We start from the raw sequence: 21769 nt of genomic DNA, 5'->3' as shown, positions 1-21769 counted from the left end.
AGGATCGCCTTTTGTCTGAACATTATATATCTACTATAGGATCCCCTATATTGTTTGTTTATTATTTATATACTAAAGGGCGTTCTACCGGATCCCCTAGGCGGTATACAGGATGCCCTGTTGATTGTTTGTTTTTATGTTTATACTATCGGGCGTTCTACAGGATACCCTGGGCGGTCTACGGAATCCCCTTTTGTTAAAAAAATATGCATATGAGATAGGAAATTCTATAGGTTCCCCTGTTCTTTGTTTTTCATATTTATGCTATAAGTGCGTTCTACGGGAACCCCTGGGCGGTCTACAGAACCCCCTTTTGTTAAAAAAAATATGCATCTGAGATAGGAAATTCAATAGGTTCCCTTGTTGTTTGTTTATTATGTATATATTATAGGGCGTTTATGATCCCTTGGGCGGTCTGCAGGATCCTCTGTTTTCTCAACATTATATATCTATCATAGGACGTTCTATAGGATCCCCTGTTGATTGTTTTTCATGTTTATACTATAGGGCGTTCTACAGGATCTCCTGTTGTCTGAGCATTATATATTATTCAGGATCCCCTGTTTGATTTATATGCATCTAGGATAGGACCTTCTATAGGTTCCTCTGTTTTTCTAAACATGTATCTACTTTACGTATATACTAGAGGGCGTTTTATAGGATCCCCTGTTGTTTAATAGTCGTGTATCTGCATGCTATAGGGCGTTCTATAGGATCTCCGGGGCGGTCTATAGAATAACCTGCTGTTTGTTCATTATGTTTCTAGTATAAGACGTTCTTTAAGATCATCTGGGCCGTCTATATGTTCCCCTGTTGGTTGTTCATCATGCATCAATAACAGGGCGTTCTATAGGATCCCTTGTTGTTTAATAATTGTGCATCTGCTATAGGGCTTTCTATAGGATCTCCGGTCGGCCTATAAGATCCCCTATTGTTTTATAATCGTGAATCTGCTATAGGGCGTTCTATAGAATCCTTGGGTCGTTCCAAAGGACCCCCTGTTGTTTGTTCACCATGTATTTTCTAGAGGGTGTTCGATATAATACAAAGGTCGATCTAAGTTGTTTGTTCGTCATGTATCTATTAGAGGGCATTCTATAGGATCCCCGGGACTGTCTATAGGATCCCGTTGTTTGTTTATCATGTATCTAATAGAGAACGTTCTATATGATCCCATGTTGGGTCTATATGATCACTTCTTGTTTAATAATCGTGTAGCTGCTATACGGTGTTATATGGGATCCTGGGGCGGTCTATAGGATCCCCTGGTTATTTTTTTCATTATGTTTCCAGTATAATGCGTTCTATAAGATTCTCTTGACCGTTAATAAGTTCCCCTGTTCGTTGTGCATCATGTATCCATAACAGGGCGTTTTATATCCTATTGTTTAATATTTGTGTATCTGCTAGATATATCCACTTGAAGGTGTCCTATTTAGGATCCCCTATTGTTGAATAATCGTGTATCTGCTGTAGGGCGTTCTATAGGATCCCCGGGGCGGTCTATAGGATCCCCTGTTGGTTGTTCATCATGTATCTATAACAGGGCGTTCTATATGATTCCCTGGGTGGTCTATATGATCCCGCATTGTTTAATAATCGTGCATCTGCTTTAGGGCGTTCTTTAAGATCCCCGGGTCGGTCTATAGAATCTCTAGGTCGGTCTATAGGAGCCCTGTTGTTTGTTCATAATGTATCTATTGGAGGGCATTCTACAGGATCCCCTGTGCGGTCTGTAGGATTCCCTGTGGTTTAATAATTGTGTATCTGCTATAAGGTGTTCTATAGGATCCCGTTGTTTTGGTAATCACGTATCTACTAGGGAGCGTTCTATGGGATCCCCTGTTGGGTCTATAGGATCGCCTGTTGTGCAATATTCGTGTATCTGCTATAGGGCGTTCTATATGATTCCCAGGGAGGTCTATAGGATCCCCGGGTCGGTCTTAGGATCCCCTCTTGTTTAATAATCGTGCATCTGCTATAGGACGTTCTTTGTTATCCCTTTCAAAGGGGGCATATTGTTATTGTTCGTTTCTTTTTTTTCATTTCGTTTATAATACATCTTCTTAAGTGTATAATATATCTTATTGAATTAATAAGATATCTTATAAAGTATATAAGCTATCTTTTAAAGTTGATAAGATATTTTATAAAGAGTAAATTATATAAAATATCTTATATATTATATATTATATGAGATATCTTGTATAGTATATTAGATATCTCATATATTATATATGAGAGAGAGATTTTATATATCATTTGAAATATCTGATATATTATATGAGCTATCTTGAAGTTAGAATAAATAGTAAAACGGCTTGCCATATATACTCATTGAATCTATTATCATTAATAGACAGTACATCATCAATATATCGGAAAGGGATATTAAAAGACGGGTCAATTTCTTTTCTCCTGTCTGTACAAATATATAAGAATACGAAAACAAATAGAATTGGCATTGCGAGCAAAGGCGGATGTCATACTGTTGTCAAGTTTCCAGACGACCTTGCCGACACGATTATAACACAACAGGTGATCCTATAGACCCAACAGGGAATCCCATAGAACGCTCTTTAGTAGATAAATCTAGTGAATACATGATAACCAAACAATGGGATCCTATAGAACGCCCCGGGGATCCTATAGAACGCCCTATACAGATAAACAAATATTAAACCACAGGGGATCATATCGACCGCCCATGGGAGCATATATATAACGCCCTCTAATAGATACATGATTAAAAAACTAAAGAGCTCCTATAGACCGACCCTTGGATTTTATGGAACACCCTCTAGAAGAAACATGTTGAACAAACAACATGCAGAGGATCCTATGGACCGACCCGGGGATCCCAAAGAATTCCATTTAACAGATGCGCGATTATGAAACAATACGGGGTCCTATAGACCGCCCAGGGGATCTTATAAAACAACATGTTATAGATTCATGATTAACAACCAACAGGGGATCATATAGACCGCCCCGGGGAACCTATAGAACGCCCTATAGCAGATGCACTATTACAACACAACAGGTGATCATATAGACCCAACAGGAGATCCCATAGAACGCTCTCTAGTAGATAAATCTAGTGAATACATGATAACCAAACAATGGGATCATATAGACCGCCCTGGCGATCCTATAGAACGCCCTGTACAGATACACAACTATTTAACCACAGGGGATCATATCGACCGCCCATGGGAGCATATATATAACGCCCTCTAATATATACATGAAAAAAAAAACAACAGTCGAAACTGTACAGCGTCCTTTAGCAGATATATAATGGTCAGACAACAGGGTATCCTGTAGACCGCCCAGGGGATCCTGTAGAACGCCCCTTAGTATATACACGATAAACAAACAATAGGGGATCATAAAGAATTTTCTATAGTAGATATATAATGTTCAGACAACAGTGGATCCTGTAGAACGCCCTTTAGTATATACATAACAAACAAACACTATATGGAATCCTATAAAACGTTCTATAGTAGATATATAATGTTTAGACAAATGAGGATACTGTAGAACGCCCTTTAAAATAAACACTAACAACACCAACAGGGGATCCTATAGAACATCCTATTTTAGATATATAACGTTGAGAAAACAGGAGATCCCGCAGACCGCCCAAGGGATCATAAAAGCCTTATAGTATACACATGAAAAACAAACATCCTTTCTCAGATGCCTAATTTTTAACAAAAAAGGATCCTGTAGACCGCCCTGGGAATCCTGTAGAACGACCTATAGTATAAACATAAAAAACAATCAATTGGGGGTCTTATAGTACGTCCTTATAGTATATATATAATGTTCAGACAACAGGGGATCGTGTAGACCGCCCAGTGAATGAACAACAAACAACAGGGGATCCTATAGAACGTCTTATAGTAGATATATAATTTTGAGAAAGTAGCGGGTCCTGTAGAACGCCCTATAATATACACTTGACAAACAATCAACAGGGGGGTCCTATTAACGTCTTATAGTAGATATATGATTTTAAGACAACAGGGGATTCTGTAGAACGCCCTATACTATATACTTGAAAAATAAACAACAGGGGATCCTATAGAACGTCTTATAGTAGATAAATAATGTTGAGAAAACAGGGGATCCTGCAGACTGCCCAGGGGATACTGTAGAACGCCCTATAATATAAACATGAACAACAAACAACAGGGGACCCTATAGAACGTCCTATAGTATATATATCATGTTGAAAAAACAGGGGATCCTGTAGAACGCCCTATAGTATACACTTGAAAAACAAACAACAGGGGATCCTGTAGAACGTCTTATAGTAAATAAATAATATTGAGAAAACTGGGGATCCCGCAGACCGCTCAGGGGATACTGTAGAACGCCCTATATTATAAACATGAATGACAAACAACAGGGGGCCCTGTAGATCGTCATATAGTAGATATATAATGTTGAGAAAACAGGGGATCCTGTAGACCGTCTAGGGGATCCTGTAGAACGCCATATAGTATACACTTGAAAAACAAACAACAGGGGATCCTATAGAACGTCTTATAGAAGATAAATAATGTTGAGAAAACAGGGGATCCTGCAGACCGCCCAGGGGATACTGTAGAACGCCCTATAGTATAAACATGAACAACAAACAACAGGGGATCATATAGAACGTCTTATAGTAGATATATAATGTTGAGAAAACAGGGAATCCTGCAGACCGCCCAGGGGATACTGTAGAACGCCCTATAGTAGAAACATGAAAAACAAACACCAGGGTCCCTATAGAACGTCATATAGTAGATATATAATGTTGAGAAAACAGGGGATCCTGTAGACCGCCTAGGGGATCCTATAGAACGCCCTATAGTATACACTTGAAAAACAAACAACAGGGGATCCTATGGAACGTCATATAGTAGATATATAATGTTGAGAAAACAGGGGATCCTGCTGACCGCCCATGGGATACTGTAGAACGCTCTATAGTATAAACATGAACAACAAACAACAAGGGACCCTAGAGAACGTCTTATAGTAGATAAATAATGTTGAAAAAAGAGAAGATCCTGTAGACCAACCAAGGGATCCTATAGAAAGTCTTATAGTATATACATGACAAACAAACAACAGGGGAACCTATTGAAAGTATTATCTTAAATGCATAATTTTTATAAACAGGGTATCCTGTAGATCGCTCAGGTATTCTGTAGAACGCCCTATAGTATATACTTGAAAAACAAACAACATGGGATCCTGTAGAACGTCTTATAGTAAACAATAATGTTGAGAAAGCAGGGGACCCAGACCGACCAAGGGATCCCGTAGAAAGTCTTATAGTACATACTTGATAAACAAACAACAGGGGAACCTATAGAACGTCTTTTAGTAGATTTATAATGTTGAAAAAACAGGGGATCCTGTAGACCGCCCAGAGGATCTTGTAGACCGCCTAGGGGGTCATGTAGAACGCCCTATAGTATACACTTGAAAAACAAACAACAGGGGATCCTGTAGAACGTCTTATAGTAAACAATAATGTTGAGAAAGCAGGGGATCCCACAGACCGACCAAGGGATCCCGTAGAAAGTCTAGTACATACTTGATAAACAAACAACAGGGGAACCTATAGAACGTCTTTTAGTAGATTTATAATGTTGAGAAAACAGGGGATACTGTAGACCGCCCAGGGGATCCTGTAGACCGCCTAGGGGGTCATGTAGAATGCCCTATAGTATACACTTGAAAAACAAACAACAGGGGATCCTGTAGAACGTCTTATAGTAAACAATAATGTTGAGAAAGCAGGGGATCCCACAGACCGACCAAGGGATCCCGTAGAAAGTCTTATAGTATATACTTGATAAACAAACAACAGGGGAACCTATAGAACGTCTTATAGTAGATATATAATGTTGAGAAAACAGGGGATCCTGTAGACCCCCCAGGGGATCCTGTAGACCGCCTAGGGGGTCATGTAGAACGCCCTATAGTATACACTTGAAAAACAAACAACAGGGGATCCTGTAGAACGTCTTATAGTAGATATATAATGTTGAGAAAACGGGATCCTGTAGACCGCCAATGGGATCCTGTAGAACGCCCTATAGTATACACTTGAAAAACAAACAACAGGGGATCCTGTAGAACGTTCTCTTAGCCTAGTAGATACATCAATAACAAAAAATATGGTATCCTATAGAACGTTCTATAGTTTATATATAATTTTGAGAAAACAGGGGATCCCACAGACCAACCAAGGGATCCAGTAGAGAGTCCTCTAGTATAAACATGATAAACAAACAACAGGGGATTCTATAGAACGTTCTCTTAGCCTAGTAGATACATCAAAAACAAACAATAAGGTATCCTATAGAACGTTCTATAGTTAATATATTATGTTCAGACAACAGGGGATCTGGAGAACACGCCCTTTAGTATATTCATGATAAACAAACAATATGGGATCCTATATATATTTTTTCCAAAAATTACAGGGCCCATAAAGGGCATAGAATCAGATACAATTGATTTACATAATTGGTAACAACAACAATAATAAAGGCATATACATATATATTTGGAATATAAGCATTGGTCAGAATCAAGCCAAAAACCACATATATAGTGTGAATAAAAGAATAATAAAATTACATTATATATGTATTTATTCTCAAATTGTTTACTTGACTTAGTGTCAGTGTTCATATCTGATATCCTTAATTAAAAAAAGTCACCAATATAACAGCCCAGTTCTTCCATAAGAGTAACAATTTCTTGGGTCAAGAGCCATAAAATTTAGAAGATTTATTTAAAGTTATAAAATTAAAACAATTGTTAGAAATGTCTTGGAAAAAATCGTCCCTTTGAATATCATAAAGAGGGCATTCTAATAAAAAATGAAGCTCATCTTCAACTTTACCGAGTGAGCAATTAGAACAAAGACGCTCAGATCTTTCTACATGTTTTTTTGAATTTCTGTTTGTCTCAATTTTTAAAGAGTGAGCGCTTATTCTTAATTTACAAATTGACTGTCTTTTTTTTGAAGTCCTGTAATTCTAAATATTTTTCTTTTTTAAAACAATTTTTTCCCTTTTTGGGAGTTAATTGTTTGATACTTCAGTTTATTTCAAAATGTGAAATTACTTTTACATAGTTTATTTTTAACATACTGACATAAAGAACCAATTGATTGGTCAAAATTTGGTAATTCAATCTCTCTCTGAATATAATCTATACTAGAATACCATGTATTTACATTAGAACTATGTAACTGTATGTTTACAACATATAAATGCATCAAATAATAATCCTTCTTTCAAACGTTCCAGTCTATGACAATATTTTAACATTGATAAAATTATAGTAAAATACATAGGAAATCTACCAATCTCTGACATTACAGCTATATTACTTGACTTTCTGTTTACACCAAGAATATATTTCATAAATTTGGTTTGAGCTTTTTCAGAAGAATCCTGACCAAAAGCTTGTTCCTATAGAACGTTCTATACTATAGTAGATATATATATATATATAATATTCAGACAACAAGGGATCCTGTAGACTGCCCAGGGGGATCCTGTAGAACGCCTTTTAGTGTATACATGATAAACAAACAATATAAGGGATCCTATAGAACGTTTTGTAGTAGATATATAAGGTTCAGACAACAGGGGATCATGTAGAACGACCAGGGGATCCTGTAGAACGCCCTAATAGTAGCTTTATTGTAAACAAGTAACAATGGTTCCTATATAACGTCCAGCTATAGTAGAATGGTCAGACAACAGGGGGTCAGATTACAGATTCGTTTCTTTAAACGCAGACCAGTTTAAACACCCTCTCACACTCCTGTAAAGCTTAGTACGTGTAACATGTTTAACATGTGTATTAAGCTACATCTTTTTTCAATTTGCCTACATAAAAATACTCTTTTAAACGGATAATAAAAATATTATTAACTCCATAGTATATCCAAAGCCATGGGACCACGTGCATGTGACATTTGCAGGTCTTTACAACATAATTAAGGCACAAAGTCCTACTGTTTATCATATCTATATGAAATGTATCATGTGTATTTTAAAAAGGAATATATATTTGTACTATGATATATGCTACTGTAATGCGGTACATTTTCCTTTTTTTCATGTGATAAACAAAATAAATGAAGCAAATTCACCGTGTTACATGAAAGTTAATGATTTTGAATCGGGTTATTTTTTAATAGTTGTACATGTTGAGAATATTCTATTTTTAGAATAAGTATTTTCAGAATCGTTTATAAATAGCCTATAAATAGAATATGCATAATTCATGAATCGTGACGTAGGGCGGTCTACGGGATCCCTTCTTCCGCTTACCATTTGGCTCACACAAGAAGATCACAAATAAATAGTCAATTTAATTAGCAAATATGTAAGTTTCAACGAAACGGTAAAGCTCTTTAAACAATGATATATGAATTTTATTGTATTGTATGGTAGAATAGAATAGAGTATTTTATTTTTCCAAACTTATACGGCACACAACAGGTTGGGATCAAACCCTCTATATGGTGATTATACATTGTACCTGTATAGAGGGATAATCCTTCTATAGAGGGGTAAAATTATCCCTCTATAGAGGGGTATTTTTGTTTAGACTGGATTTAAATCAAAATAGGGCAGAATGGCATTCTCTACTTATTATGGCAGTAACCTGGAATAGTTGATGCACCAATTGATGTACTTAATTTAATATGCACATGCCCAGTTTGATGCTTATCTGACTAAATATAAAAGCTATTGTTCACCATGATTGAAAGCTGTGATGATCAGGTAAATTCTACTCACTTATGCCTCACTGAACAGAATCTCTATTGTTAGATTTAACATGAAATTTATAGGTCAACTATTCCTTTTGTTGTTGATCAGGTGTTCAGATAGGTTTACAATAGATTGCAAGTTTTGTCACTTTAGCAGAAAACTGGTTATCCCAATTTTTAGTAAAGTGCATATGTTGATGCATATAATGCTAGAGATTATAGCCAATATAACTAGAAAATGCCATTCTGCCCTAATTTGCTTTAAATCCAGTGCAAACAAAAATACCCCTCTATAGAGGGATAATTTTATCCCTCTAAAGAAGGATTATCCCTCTATAGAGGTATAATCACCATACAGGGGGTTTGTTCCCAACCTGCACAAGAGCATATGACATGTAGTCCAAATTTTGGACTACTATGGCATATGGAATCCATGATATCTCGGCCTATAACAAAATCGGACTATGACAAAATCGGCCTATAACATAATCGGCCTCCCAAAATCGGACTATAACAAACTCGGACTATACCTAACTCGGACTACTAGAAGAATATAAGTTTATTGTCTTAATTTTGTATGCCATAACCATTTAATGTAAATGTGTTTGTGCGAATAAAATATTGTCTATTGTCTATAAGTATAATCAGAGACATATAATACATATATTATATGTCTCTGGTATAATGTTGGTTGTTGTTGTTTATTGGAAATTAATTTTCAATTCTTAATTTGAAATTATTTTTTTATCTACAATCAAGGATTTTGTCTTACTATACAAATCCTTGCTACAATTAATTAAATAATTTATTGAAGGGAATAACAAAAAAACCTTAACAAGATATATATTAAAACTGAGACTACTGTAGTCTCAGATTAAAATAAAAGTACAAAAAAACTTCTTTTTAATAATGATATATTGAAAATTAACCTCTGATGTGTCTTTTCAGTATTATTATTTGTAATAATGTCCCTCTCAGAATTAATTTTTATTATATGCATATCTTAATTGATTATGACATGATGCCATGCCTTATAGGCATCTGTAACCGGAGAGCACGAATTTCATTACAAAATTGCTTGTCTCCACCGGGACTCGAACCCGGGACCTCTGTGTTACAAGGCAGCGCGTATACCAACTGAGCTAAAGAAGTACTTCCTTAGCTCAACCGCTTACGGCTGACTAAGTATCTACTAAGTTTTCTAAGGGAAGCAATCCCGTCACACATCTATTATTTTTATAATACTTCAAGTATAGTCACTCATTGAAATATATAATACACACATATGTACAAATACGATAAGTATTGTATTATCAAACAAAATAAAAGCCTGTTTATAGGAAACTAATACAAAGAAGAAGTATAAGACTGAATTCAACTTTAATTTCCTTAAATGAACAATGAAGCAAGACTTTCTTATCCATAGCAAATAAAACGTTTATGAGTAACAATTATGAACAAGAATAAAATATAGAAGCACTTACCAGTATCACGAACTCTGTGTTGCTATAAACTACACGAATCACACTGTAAGGCATGTTGCTTTGTTGTAACTTTTTTAGAACACTCGACGCAGTGGTCGGTACACAAGCACTTGTCTCAGAATTGTTTTCCCCTATATACCTTAATATAACACAAGGTACTTAACTAAATTTTTTGAAAAATGACACCAGTTCCGAATTCCTGTTATTTTTTTATTTCTCGGTTGTCAAACCTTATTATGCCATTCCATGTTATTTTATAGAAGTGTTTGGTAAGATCAAAGAAATCTCTGTTGTTTTTTTCAATTTTATATGTTATGTGTCTCTGTTTAAACATATCAAATTCAACTCGTATAACAAACATTTAATACACTTCTATATATTGTCTTTTTTTTCAAAAATGTTAATTATAATCTGATAAACTCGTATATAAATTTAATATATAAAGTTTTTTTTTATTAAAGTAAAAAAAAATAAACAATCTACTAATCGTAGTCCGAGTTTGTTCAATATATTTCTGCATATAATTAATGGTAGGCCGAGTTGGTTAAAGTCCGAGTTTGTTATAGTCCGATTCTGTTGTAGGCCGATTTTGTTTTAGTCCGAGTTATCCAGCAGCGGGCATATGCTCTTGTGTGCCTTATATTATATTGAGATAATTATGACATCTTGCAAGGCTATTTATTTATTTTTGTGATGCCTTCCTTCGTCAGGAAAACCCCTGTTTTGACAGTTCTTCAAAGGCTAGTTATTTGGCTTATGCCTTCTAAATAAAGCTTATTTTGAATCAGAAAAGATCTTATATCCTCGTGTATTTTATTTTCGACCTACTAACATATTTTTCTGAATTTCCCTGTTATATGTTTGAACATAGACATACCTAATATTTTGAGAGTCGCGAGTATACTTGTGCATAAAATAATTGTATCTTTAATTTATTTTTGCATTTGAGTTCATTAGATCGATGGCACCTTTGTTGACAAAAACAAGCGTCTTGTGTTTTCGACCTATCTATAATTTTATTTTTTCGTTAAAAAGCTGTAAGGAGTATGCGTATTTTCGTATTCAGATTAACTTTAAGTATTACAACGACTAACCACCTGACAGTCATGTGACTTAATGACCTTGAAGTAAACTTTGCATGCAAAAAGACCTCTGCCATAAGTTTAGAAAATTCGTTTATTTTAGACCGATTCTTTTGGAAGGTAAAACTAGTATTAGTGAAAAGGGTACAAAAACGTGATATCAAATAAAAAAACGTAAATACTTAATATAATAACTTTATTTGAAAAATCTTCACCCCATGTGGATATCATTTGCTATTGTTACTAAGTATAGCAGCCGAATATGACATCATGCAGACATGCACAGCATACGGGAAGTGAAAGTAGAATTTGGTTGAAAACGTCACACGGCCTCACCATGACAAAATTATGGAAAAACAATTCAAACAAGAAAACTATATATTTTAAACAGTCAAAACGTATTGAAATTTGTATCTGAAAGAGTACACCATGTATGACTAAGGAAACTAAACACTAAAATAGATGTACATTTTTGAACATGTACATTGTAATTGTTCTGGACTTTTCAAAGGCATTTGGCACTTTGCCACATGACAAACTATTTCACAAGCTACAAATATCTGGCATAAAAGAGAACCCTAAAAGATACTATATGTATCATACATGTCTATGATGTCATACAGGTCATACTGTATAAACAATGCTAACTGGAACCACATGGAGGTGTCCAGTGCCATAACCAAGCCAAAGCTGTTATATCAACCCTCTAATTCTTCAGATCATTAATTTCAGAATCAAAGCAGTTTTCCTTTTAATGCATGAATATTAAAACGATATTTAACATTATGTTTCAGTGATATGGTGATAGAATGGTGAATGTAACTAAAGGAATCCTTGTAGAATGTGATCCAGCTATGAAACAGTTTCTCCTTCATCTCGACGACACAGAAGCATTTGGTCGCAAATTCGTCATCCAAGATCTGGGTGAAAACTGCCTATTCATCTCATCAGACATTCTAGAAACATTACAAGATAAAATTGACGATATAATGGATAGACTTTCTTTTCCATTAGCTGAAAAATAACTCTGCTGAAAAGAACATTTTCTCAAATTTGTCTTTTCTTTATCTTTATTTACATATCATATACAATCATTTGACAATAGGTATTTTTTTATATTTAAAATTAATAAAAATGAAAACAAAACTATCCTGGAGCTGGATTACATCCAAAAGATTAATGAAAATCAACAGTCCACTTTTTGAAGAGGGAAATATTATTTGTTGCTTAGCAACAAAACATGTTACCTACAAAGAGGATGTGGACGATTTACTTGAAAGGTAACTGAAAAAAAGTCCAATACATGTACTTAGAATGTGTTTGGAATTTTGTTTGCTATTTCTTTGCTGAGGATGAAATGGATTTTCCTCATGACATTTTTTTTTTAAATCAATAGTTAAACAGAAAATAAGATAGTGAAAAACAGACAACAAAAATCTATTTGCAATATAAGCAGACATATATGACTTATCTTAGTTGAAAATTGTACATATAAATATTGTTTTCTTTTAATGATTAGATACATGCATTGTGCACATATATAGGAGAAATTACATGTCATGTACTTTAAAGATATACAGATGTCATAAAACAAACTTGTTTATAAAAGATAACAGATTTATTAAACCAGAAAAGAACATTTTTCCCCTAGTAAATAACTAAAGAACTTTATATAACTTGTAGTAAATCCAAAATACTGAGTAAATGTAGATCAAAACATGTTACATAAATAATGTATTATTTCTAGGAAACCAACATTTAACTGTGGTATAGGAACATGTGACAAATCCTTCCAGTCCTTAGCTGAGTAAGTATTTATAACCCCAAATCAATGGCAGGCTGTAAACAATCATGTGAGTAATTCTCATCAACACAGATGTCAATGGACCAATGAATCACGACATTCATATACAAGGTCACGATCAGTTATCTGATTGTAAATGTACTGTAGTTTATATGAACATCTGTCACAATAGCTTAAATGTAACAGAAAATTTCTTGACTATTTCCATTGGTTAATTTGTATTTAAATAAGCTTTGCAGATTTTTAAAATTTATTATTTTTTTTCAAAGTTTTAACTAGAAAAAACTATATATTGCATTAAAAAACTAAAAATGAAGAAACAGATTTTTGAAATGAATGAGACTTGATTTCAGATATGAATCCCATTATAACAGTATCCATAGAAACGTTTGCAGTATCTGTAGGAGATTTTATCCATCCAGTCACCTATTAGATATTCATCTGTTAGAGTGGCATGATTCAATGTTTGAATTAATGGCAGAAAAACAACACATGGTAAGCTGTACTCAGTAGTTGGGGTTGTTTTAACAACATTTAGACATTCATCCAACAAAGCAACCAAAGTAGAATTACATTATTGTGAACAGATAACAAAATTTCTGAGACCTCTAAATCTCCAGAGATGTGCTGTAAATATCAATTAGACATCAATCTGATAACACTTATATATAAAAAATATTGATTTTTTTTTAAAGAAGAGCATTTAAATTCACTGTCAGAATAACCTTTCACTAAAGATGAGAACCCCTATACAATACATGGGATCATAGATGAGAGCCCCTATGCAATACAAGAGATAGCCAGTCCATAGTGTTATTTGTAATTTATTCTATATTTGCATCAACATGATATTCCTGAAATGCTTTGAGTCAGAAGTGTGAAAATATTCAAATTCTTTTTAAAACTTCTCCAAGGGCAAACTCTGTACCAAATATTAAGGAGAAGATGTGGTATGATTGATAATGAGACAACACTCCACAAGAGACCAAATTTAAATGACACAGAAATTAACAGCTATAGTTAATCTGCTTTCCCCAACATTTTGTTTACTTGTCTCTATATAGCTACTGGTTGTTCTACGTAGAAATTACACATTTCAAGGACGTTTTGAGATGATCAAGGGAGTTTGTAGATTTCTGAATATTGAACTCCAATAAGGATATATTCATATCATGGATACACAATTCTGTATGTTTGAACCCTATTGAAAAAATAGTTTTATTCTTTAACTATAGTTTCAGTGTCTTATTCCTACATGCAGTATGAAGTTAGCTAATCGAAAACAAAGAAAAAATCACATGATAAAGGTTCATAAGTATCCTAGCAACTTCAGGTTTGACAGAGAGAAGACATCAAATAAAAGGTAACAGTCTAAATACTGAAGTTCAATTCTCAAATAGCTTTGAACCATTCCTTTTGATAAAAAATCTGAACTCTGACTCCTATCCTTTATTCAAGTGAACCTACCTTGCAAAACTTACTTTTTGTATGGAATAATATAAACATAAGAAGATGTGGTATGATTGCCAATGTGGCCCGAGAACACAGTTATTTTGTAGTGCATTCTTTTAGACAATAAATTCAAATTAAAAAAATAGCACCTGCTCTTTCTCAAAAAGATTTTTACAGTGTAGTGTACTACTAGTGAGACAAATAATATCAAAATTATAGAAACTTCTACCAGCTCTAACTCAAAATATTGACAATTCTGTGTTAAGGGGGTGTAAAATTCAGTTTGACAGCTTCAGACGTGATAAAATTTGACCTTTTTGAACTGGACCAAATCACTATTTAACATAAAGATTCAGCACCCAAATTTTTTTAACATGTAATAACATCCCTCTTCTTAATATTTCATTCATTAAATATCAAGAAATAAATTGGAAAGGTGTATCAAATAAAACATGCAAGTTATACAATGTTCACACTAGGGACTATATTCGTAGACAACGAAAACCAAAGGACGATAACTGTGTCCTTGGACCTAATAGGATAGAAGGACTTGACCAACCTTAATAAAACTTTGCATAACCTAAGCTTAGGGAATTATGAGATATTTTGCCAAGTTTCATGGCCATAGGGCATATATTAGAGAATATAGGGTCATTTTAGTATTCACATTTGGATGTTTATTTTTGACGTATAAATCAAATATCTTCAACTGTCAAGATTTTGGCCTAAAAATTTTTAATTTTGCAAAAAATTGCTTTTTAAATGCTCTTGAATATTATATATTAAGTATTAAAAGCATCTGAACAATAATTTTATTTATCAGATGTATTGTTATTATTCCAAAGTCAAATTTATATGAGCCTATGCCTGAAAATAGAGACTTTCAAATTCAGGGAAGCCTTATATAAATATGCATTTTTCTCAGCCAATTCGAAGTTTTTGAAGTTTTTTAAGCCTCAATTATTCTTTCATATATATTAAATGTACTTTAAATGTATAGAAAAGTTACAAAAAGTATACCATATGAGTATAAAATGGTCTTTGGCCATGTAGTACGTACTGAGAATTATTTAGAGTCGATTTAAGCAGTGTCCCATATTGACATATAAAAATGCACACACAAGCTATAAGAAATGAAAATGGGTTACTTTTTGCTCATTTATATGCTAAGGTGTTATGATACAAGAAGTCTAATTGCAAAAGGACTCTTGCATTTAAATTTTTTGAAAGACAATATGGTCGGATGGCCAGTTCTTTCACTTTTCAATGGAAAACTTGCATTTAGTTTTAGTCTCAATAGGCATAAATTTGGACCACTTTCTATCATACAGAAAAAAAATATGGTAGCATATGAAAGGAGTAAGGTGTACTGAACATATTAAAGTACTTTTTTACAGATTTAGTGAAATATTTGTGATGGACTACAGATTTAATGTACAAAGCTCTTCACATTTTAAATTCATCAATTAGGCCGTTTAACCAGGGCCATGAATACAAAATATGCTGCCCATTTTTTCTGTGATAATCTACTTTTCTCTATATTCAGAGTTCACAAATGGTTAATTAAATTTGATTTAAGCATAGAAACACAAATATCAAGAACCAAAAAGCTGTCAGAAAGAAAGTCAGCATGCCTCTTAGGCATGAAATGTAAACTGCTTTAAAATGCTTATTTTAGCTGTAAAATGCCAAAATGGCACATTTTAACAGAATTTCTGTAAACCAAAGATGTAAATCCTTTACTTTGTTTGAGTTTGACAAATTGAAACCAGCAAATCATTCAGGAAATTTGTCAAAGTACAGAATCTAGATTTCAGGAATCCATCTCTTAGGCCCGAGAACACAGTTATTTCGTAGTGCATTTCTTTTAGACAATAAATTCAAATTAAAAAAATCGCACCTGCTCTTTCTCAAAATGATTTTTACAGTGTAGTGTACTTCTAGTGTGACAAATAATTTCAAAATTATAGAAACTTCTACCAGCTCTAACTCAAAATATTGACAATTCTGTGTTAAGGGGTGTAAAATTCAGTTTGACAGCTTCAGACGTGATAGAATTTGACCTTTTTGAACTGGACCAAATCACTACTTAACATAAAGATTCAGCATCCAAATTTTTTTAACAGGTAATAACATCCCCCTACTTAATATTTCATGCATTAAATATCAAGAAATAAATTGGAAAAGTGTATCAAATAAAACATGCAAGTTATACACTGTTCACACTAGGGACTATGTTCGTAGACAGCGAAAACCAAAGGACGATAACTGTGTCCTTGGACCATGTGACAACTCTCTACTAGAGACCAAATGACATAGAAATTAATAACTATAGGTCAAAGTGAAGGCAAGACAAGATATCAATCCTGTTGTGTATTCCATTTTTATATTGTTGTTCCATATTATGATTTTACTTTACCGTCATCAAAATCTTTCTCCAGTTCTGGGTTAAATTGACTAAAAGGACTCTAAAAGTTCCAACATATTGCCTACACCCAAACCAACACAGATAACTGATGTGCAAATTTAAAACAAGTGACACATAAATATTGTTAAAAATAGGTTTCATAGTTTTTAAATTGACAACACTAGTGCTTTACTGTTTCCTATCTCCGTTAGGCCAGAACATTTTCAATCTCCTGAATAAAAGAACGATTGTCAACAAAAATACAGTTACAACTAATATTATGGAGAATAATATTGTATCAATGTTATGCTCACAGTTACTGAAAGCAAGCTCAAAATGCTTAACCTTTTGATAGGAACTAAACTTTTTATGCTTCTTTAATCTGGGTAGTGGTAGACGTTTTTGCCTTGCGTGTGATGTTCACCACTCATAGTACTAGTCTTATTGCAAAGTTAATTGTTCCAGCAGGGGTTAATCTCCACAAACTTTTTTCTTATGAGTAATGGACCCTTACTCTTTACTTATTAAGATAATCTTGTGAGTTCCTGGAATAAACACACTTTCTTATAATATTCACACATGACAACAAAACATAAACAATCTATTTTCTTTTTTCAATAGTTCAAACACAAATAAAAAAGGTAGAGCACCCATAACCATGGAAACAACAGTAAATACCAACAAAGAGAACAAACAGGAATTAGTAGATAAAATTCCATGTGGAACCTCAACAGAATCAACCACTATGGAAACAGAAAGGGATAACAGTAATGACCTTGGACTGAAACTTCAAGATAAGAGTCTTCCAGTAACTTTGTCAGAATCTATGTCAATGGAAACAGAAGTTGACAAAGAGAATAGACCTAAACTCAAGTTCAGCTATAGGTAGTGTACTGTTAATTCAAAAATTATTGAGGGCATTTATTATTTGGACTGTTTTGCAATCAACACAAATGCTAGTTGAATTATTGCTGTTTTAGGGAATAATGTATTCACCATTGCTTTTAATTTACAGTATCTCGTTTCAGATGATGAATATTAATGACATCTTTATTCTTATACTGAGAAAAAAAAGTTTTAAAAACTAACCTTTTCAATATAAAATTTAGGACAAGTGCAAACACATACAGTGGGTTTAAACATTTTAACAGGCGCCAACCTTCATCCTAACCTGAAACAAAAGTGTAACATCACAACATAATTGAAATTGCTTAACTCAATATGTGTTTGTTTTTCACCACAAGTAGTAAATAAATCAAATATGAGGAGGGGTAATTATTGTCTTTGTGTCCTAATAATGAATTGGATGAAGGCAAAGAGTATCATCATATTCTACACATGCATGTGTGGTTGAGAAAGAGGTTCACAAGGGAATGCACTGATTTGATATTGACTATAATTAAAAAGATTACTGGCTTATCATACAATATATTTCATAATATATAAAGAAATTAATACATTAGCATCAATGGGAAGAAAGGGATTGGCACAAAAAAGATGAAGAAAAAAGATGTTAGGTTTGTATCAATGAGATAGAAAGCTAATGATACAAATAACAAAAAAAACATCTAGAGGTCAACATACAATCTTAAAAACATCTAGAGGTCAACATACAATCTTAAAAACATCGAGAGGTCAACATGCAATCTTAAAAACATCTAGAGGTCAACATACAATCTTAAAAACATCTAGAGGTCAACATACAATCTTAAAAACATCTAGAGGTCAACATACAATCTTCAACATTTAACAGGTTTTATATAATATGTCAAATATTAAATACAAATTTTCATCAGGCATGTAAAGTTAAGGCTCACCTAATTATTCCACAAAAAAAGGCAAACATGTCTTTTATTTATACTACAGTACAATTGTTATACCTACCTATATACAAACAAGAGGGAGGAGTGTATATTTTATTTTTTAGATATTTTTATTTTCCAAATTAAAGGGCCCATTAAGAGCATAACATTAATTACAACATGACATAAACATTACAGAGTGATTAAAGAAACATAAAATAATAATTCAAATGCATGAGGAAAGAATCAGTGGTCAAGGGGAGATAATTTTGATATCTTTTAGAGTATTTAAGTTAACTAATTTTCTGATTTTCTAAGTTGCAGCCTTTATCAAGGTATGCACATAAAATAGATAAAAATCTGCTATCTTCATTAATCATGATCCATGAAAAAAGATCTTTTCTGTTTGAATTATCTAAACTGGGGTATTTTTTGATATAATCAGTCACATCTCTTCTGAGGTTATTGTAAAGAGGGCATTCCAGAAGAAAGTGCATTTCATTTTCAATACAATTTGAATTACAATATAAACATATCCTCTCATGTCGAGGTAATATTTCATATTTACCACATACATTGGTAATTCGTTCATGTCTGCCAGTTTCTATTCTTAAACAGTGATTGCTGAGTCTGTATTTTGTTAACAAATGTTTTTGTGGGTGCTTTAAATCTAAATAATTTTCGTAGTCAAATGACCTTTTGAATGAAAAATAAGTGTCCAATTTGCCTTGATTCTGTAAATAAAAATCTCGCATTTTCTCCCAATCATTTTGAAAATTTAATTTGAGCTGTTTTTTCAGTAAATTTTTTAATTTATTTTTACCTAAATTTTTACATATATTTAGGTCAATACCCAATTTTTCACTGTAGAAAATGATATTAGAGAGCCATGAATTATATATATATAGGAATCTCTGTCTGTCCAACTGATCAGGTCATGTCCAGCTTATAACTTTTGAATGCTATTAATTTTAACCTGGTATCAGGGTATGGGATCCTACTTTATGGGATGTGTAATTGTCAAGGTTGAATTGTATGCCTGCAAGGTCAAGATCAGGAGTATAGTTCAGTCATATACTTCTTATATCCAACAATACAAAGTGCTCTCTTGACTCATAAAATGAATGTTTTAAAAGATATCATATAATTGTAACATGATATTATGGTATATAAAAGAAGATGTGGTAGGATTGCCAATGAGACAACTGTCCACAAGAGACCAAAATGACACAGACATTAACAACTATAGGTCATCGCACGGCCTTCAACAATGAGCAAAGCCCATACCGCATAGTCAGCTATAAAAGGCCCTGATATGACAATGTAAAACAATTCAAACGAGAAAACTAACAGTCTTATTTATATAAAAGAATGAACGAAAAACAAATATGTCACACATAAACAAACAACAACCACTGAATTACATGGTCCTGACTTGGGACAGGCACATTCATAAATAATGTGGCGGGTCCAATCAGTTTGTAAAGTCAGAAAGGACATTTTGGCCATAACTGTTCAATTTTACTAAAACTTAAAAAATGTCAGCATAAAAAGGGAATAGATGGGGATTAACATATTATATCAATGCATTGCGTCATGTTACTCTATCAATTATTTTTTCAGAGTACCTCAGAATTTTTCTTTTGGACATGGTGTATCTAAAGGATTTCAGCGGTCAAGAGGACGAGGTCGTGGAAGTAAAGCTAAACATTGGCACAACCAATTACCAGAAAATAAAAACACAGAAATGGACATTGAAAACATAGATATGAATGATCTGAATGATGCTTTAAACACAACATAGAATAACTGTTACTTTTAAGGGGATAAAAATAAAAGTTGAACTGAACCATGATATACACGTCCTTATCTTAAATGGCAATAATATACCCTTGTCCATACATCTATTTTTCTATTCATCCACACTTTGTTTTTTTCAACACAAAGAATGAAGAAGATTGATTAAATAGACCCCAAGTATTATATAAATTTTATATTTGTCCAGACTTTATATTACTTTGATATAATGTCTGCAGATCCAAAGTTTTGTGCACAACTGTAAAATTATTATTTAATTTTGAACATCACTCTGCACTGATTGACTGACTTTTGCCAATAATGAATAGGCATTCATGGCGTCCCTACATGGTTATGTTACATCTATGTCATTCATGGCGTCCCTACATGGTTATGTTACATCTATGTCATTCATGGCGTCCCTACATGGTTATGTTACATCTATGTCATTCATGGCGTCCCTACATGGTTATGTTACATCTATGTTATTTGGTGTTTGGGGGATATTAGTCTCATTGGTTAATCATACATCATGTTCTTATTTTTATATTATTGGTTTGCTGTCTGAAACTCGTGTCTTAATATCCATATTTGTTTTATTAGCTTTTCTTATTGTTGTAGGTAGAATTGTTGCACAAATCCACTTTTATAAAAGGCTCATTTTCATGCTGAATAAATGTACATTCATATTTAGATTTGTTACCAAGAAAAACAAAGGAATAAACCCAGTCATATATTTTTCTTAATTGATTTGTTGATTAATGCCAGACAATTGACAAAAAGTAGATACTTTCTCTGAGTTGGCTAACACTATGATGTCATTTAAAAAAGGGTCTATTAACATTCTTGTTACATTTATCTTTAAAGTCACAAAAAAGTTGCAAAACACTAACCACATGACAAGCATGTCTGTCCCCACAGACAAAGCTACACACAATATCGTTTGTGATTATAATGACTCCTTTTAAATAGAAAATTAGAGTGTTGACACTTCACTTGTAAACCTGACTCCAAAAGTTATATTTTTTGGTATCCCAAATGCCTCACAAAACCTCTCCAAATTATTAACATATATATTATCAGCTATTACATCCGGTATTCAGATGTACTGAATATTTATCTTTTCTAGGGT

The 21769-nt window shown here is 33.3% G+C and overlaps 1 protein-coding gene across 1 annotated transcript; it reads left to right on the top strand.

Moving 5' to 3' along the window:
- The first annotated feature begins 8367 nt into the window (after window positions 1-8367).
- LOC143067193 (uncharacterized) lies at window positions 8368-20697 on the top strand. Its single transcript, XM_076240286.1, has 7 exons — window positions 8368-8421; window positions 12170-12655; window positions 13123-13182; window positions 13533-13674; window positions 14415-14542; window positions 17660-17923; window positions 20464-20697. Exons 2-7 carry the CDS (start codon window positions 12510-12512, stop codon window positions 20642-20644), a joined length of 921 nt encoding a protein of 306 aa, XP_076096401.1. The 5' UTR covers window positions 8368-8421; window positions 12170-12509; the 3' UTR covers window positions 20645-20697.
- Window positions 20698-21769: the final 1072 nt, after the last annotated feature.

The sequence above is a fragment of the Mytilus galloprovincialis genome, chromosome 3 (assembly GCF_965363235.1).
Source record: "Mytilus galloprovincialis chromosome 3, xbMytGall1.hap1.1, whole genome shotgun sequence".
In the NCBI taxonomy this organism is placed as follows: Eukaryota; Metazoa; Mollusca; class Bivalvia; order Mytilida; family Mytilidae; genus Mytilus; species Mytilus galloprovincialis.
This window is presented reverse-complemented; position numbering and strand designations above follow the sequence as displayed.

Excerpts from the sequence above, each read along its gene's own strand:
- LOC143067193 (XM_076240286.1), top strand. The coding sequence starts at position 12,510 with ATGAAAACAAAACTATCCTGGAGCTGGATTACATCCAAAAGATTAATG. Across the intron at positions 13,183-13,532 it reads TCCTTCCAGTCCTTAGCTGA|ATATGAATCCCATTATAACA; the intron begins GTAAGTATTTAT and ends ACTTGATTTCAG. Across the intron at positions 14,543-17,659 it reads GAGAAGACATCAAATAAAAG|TTCAAACACAAATAAAAAAG; the intron begins GTAACAGTCTAA and ends TTTTTTCAATAG.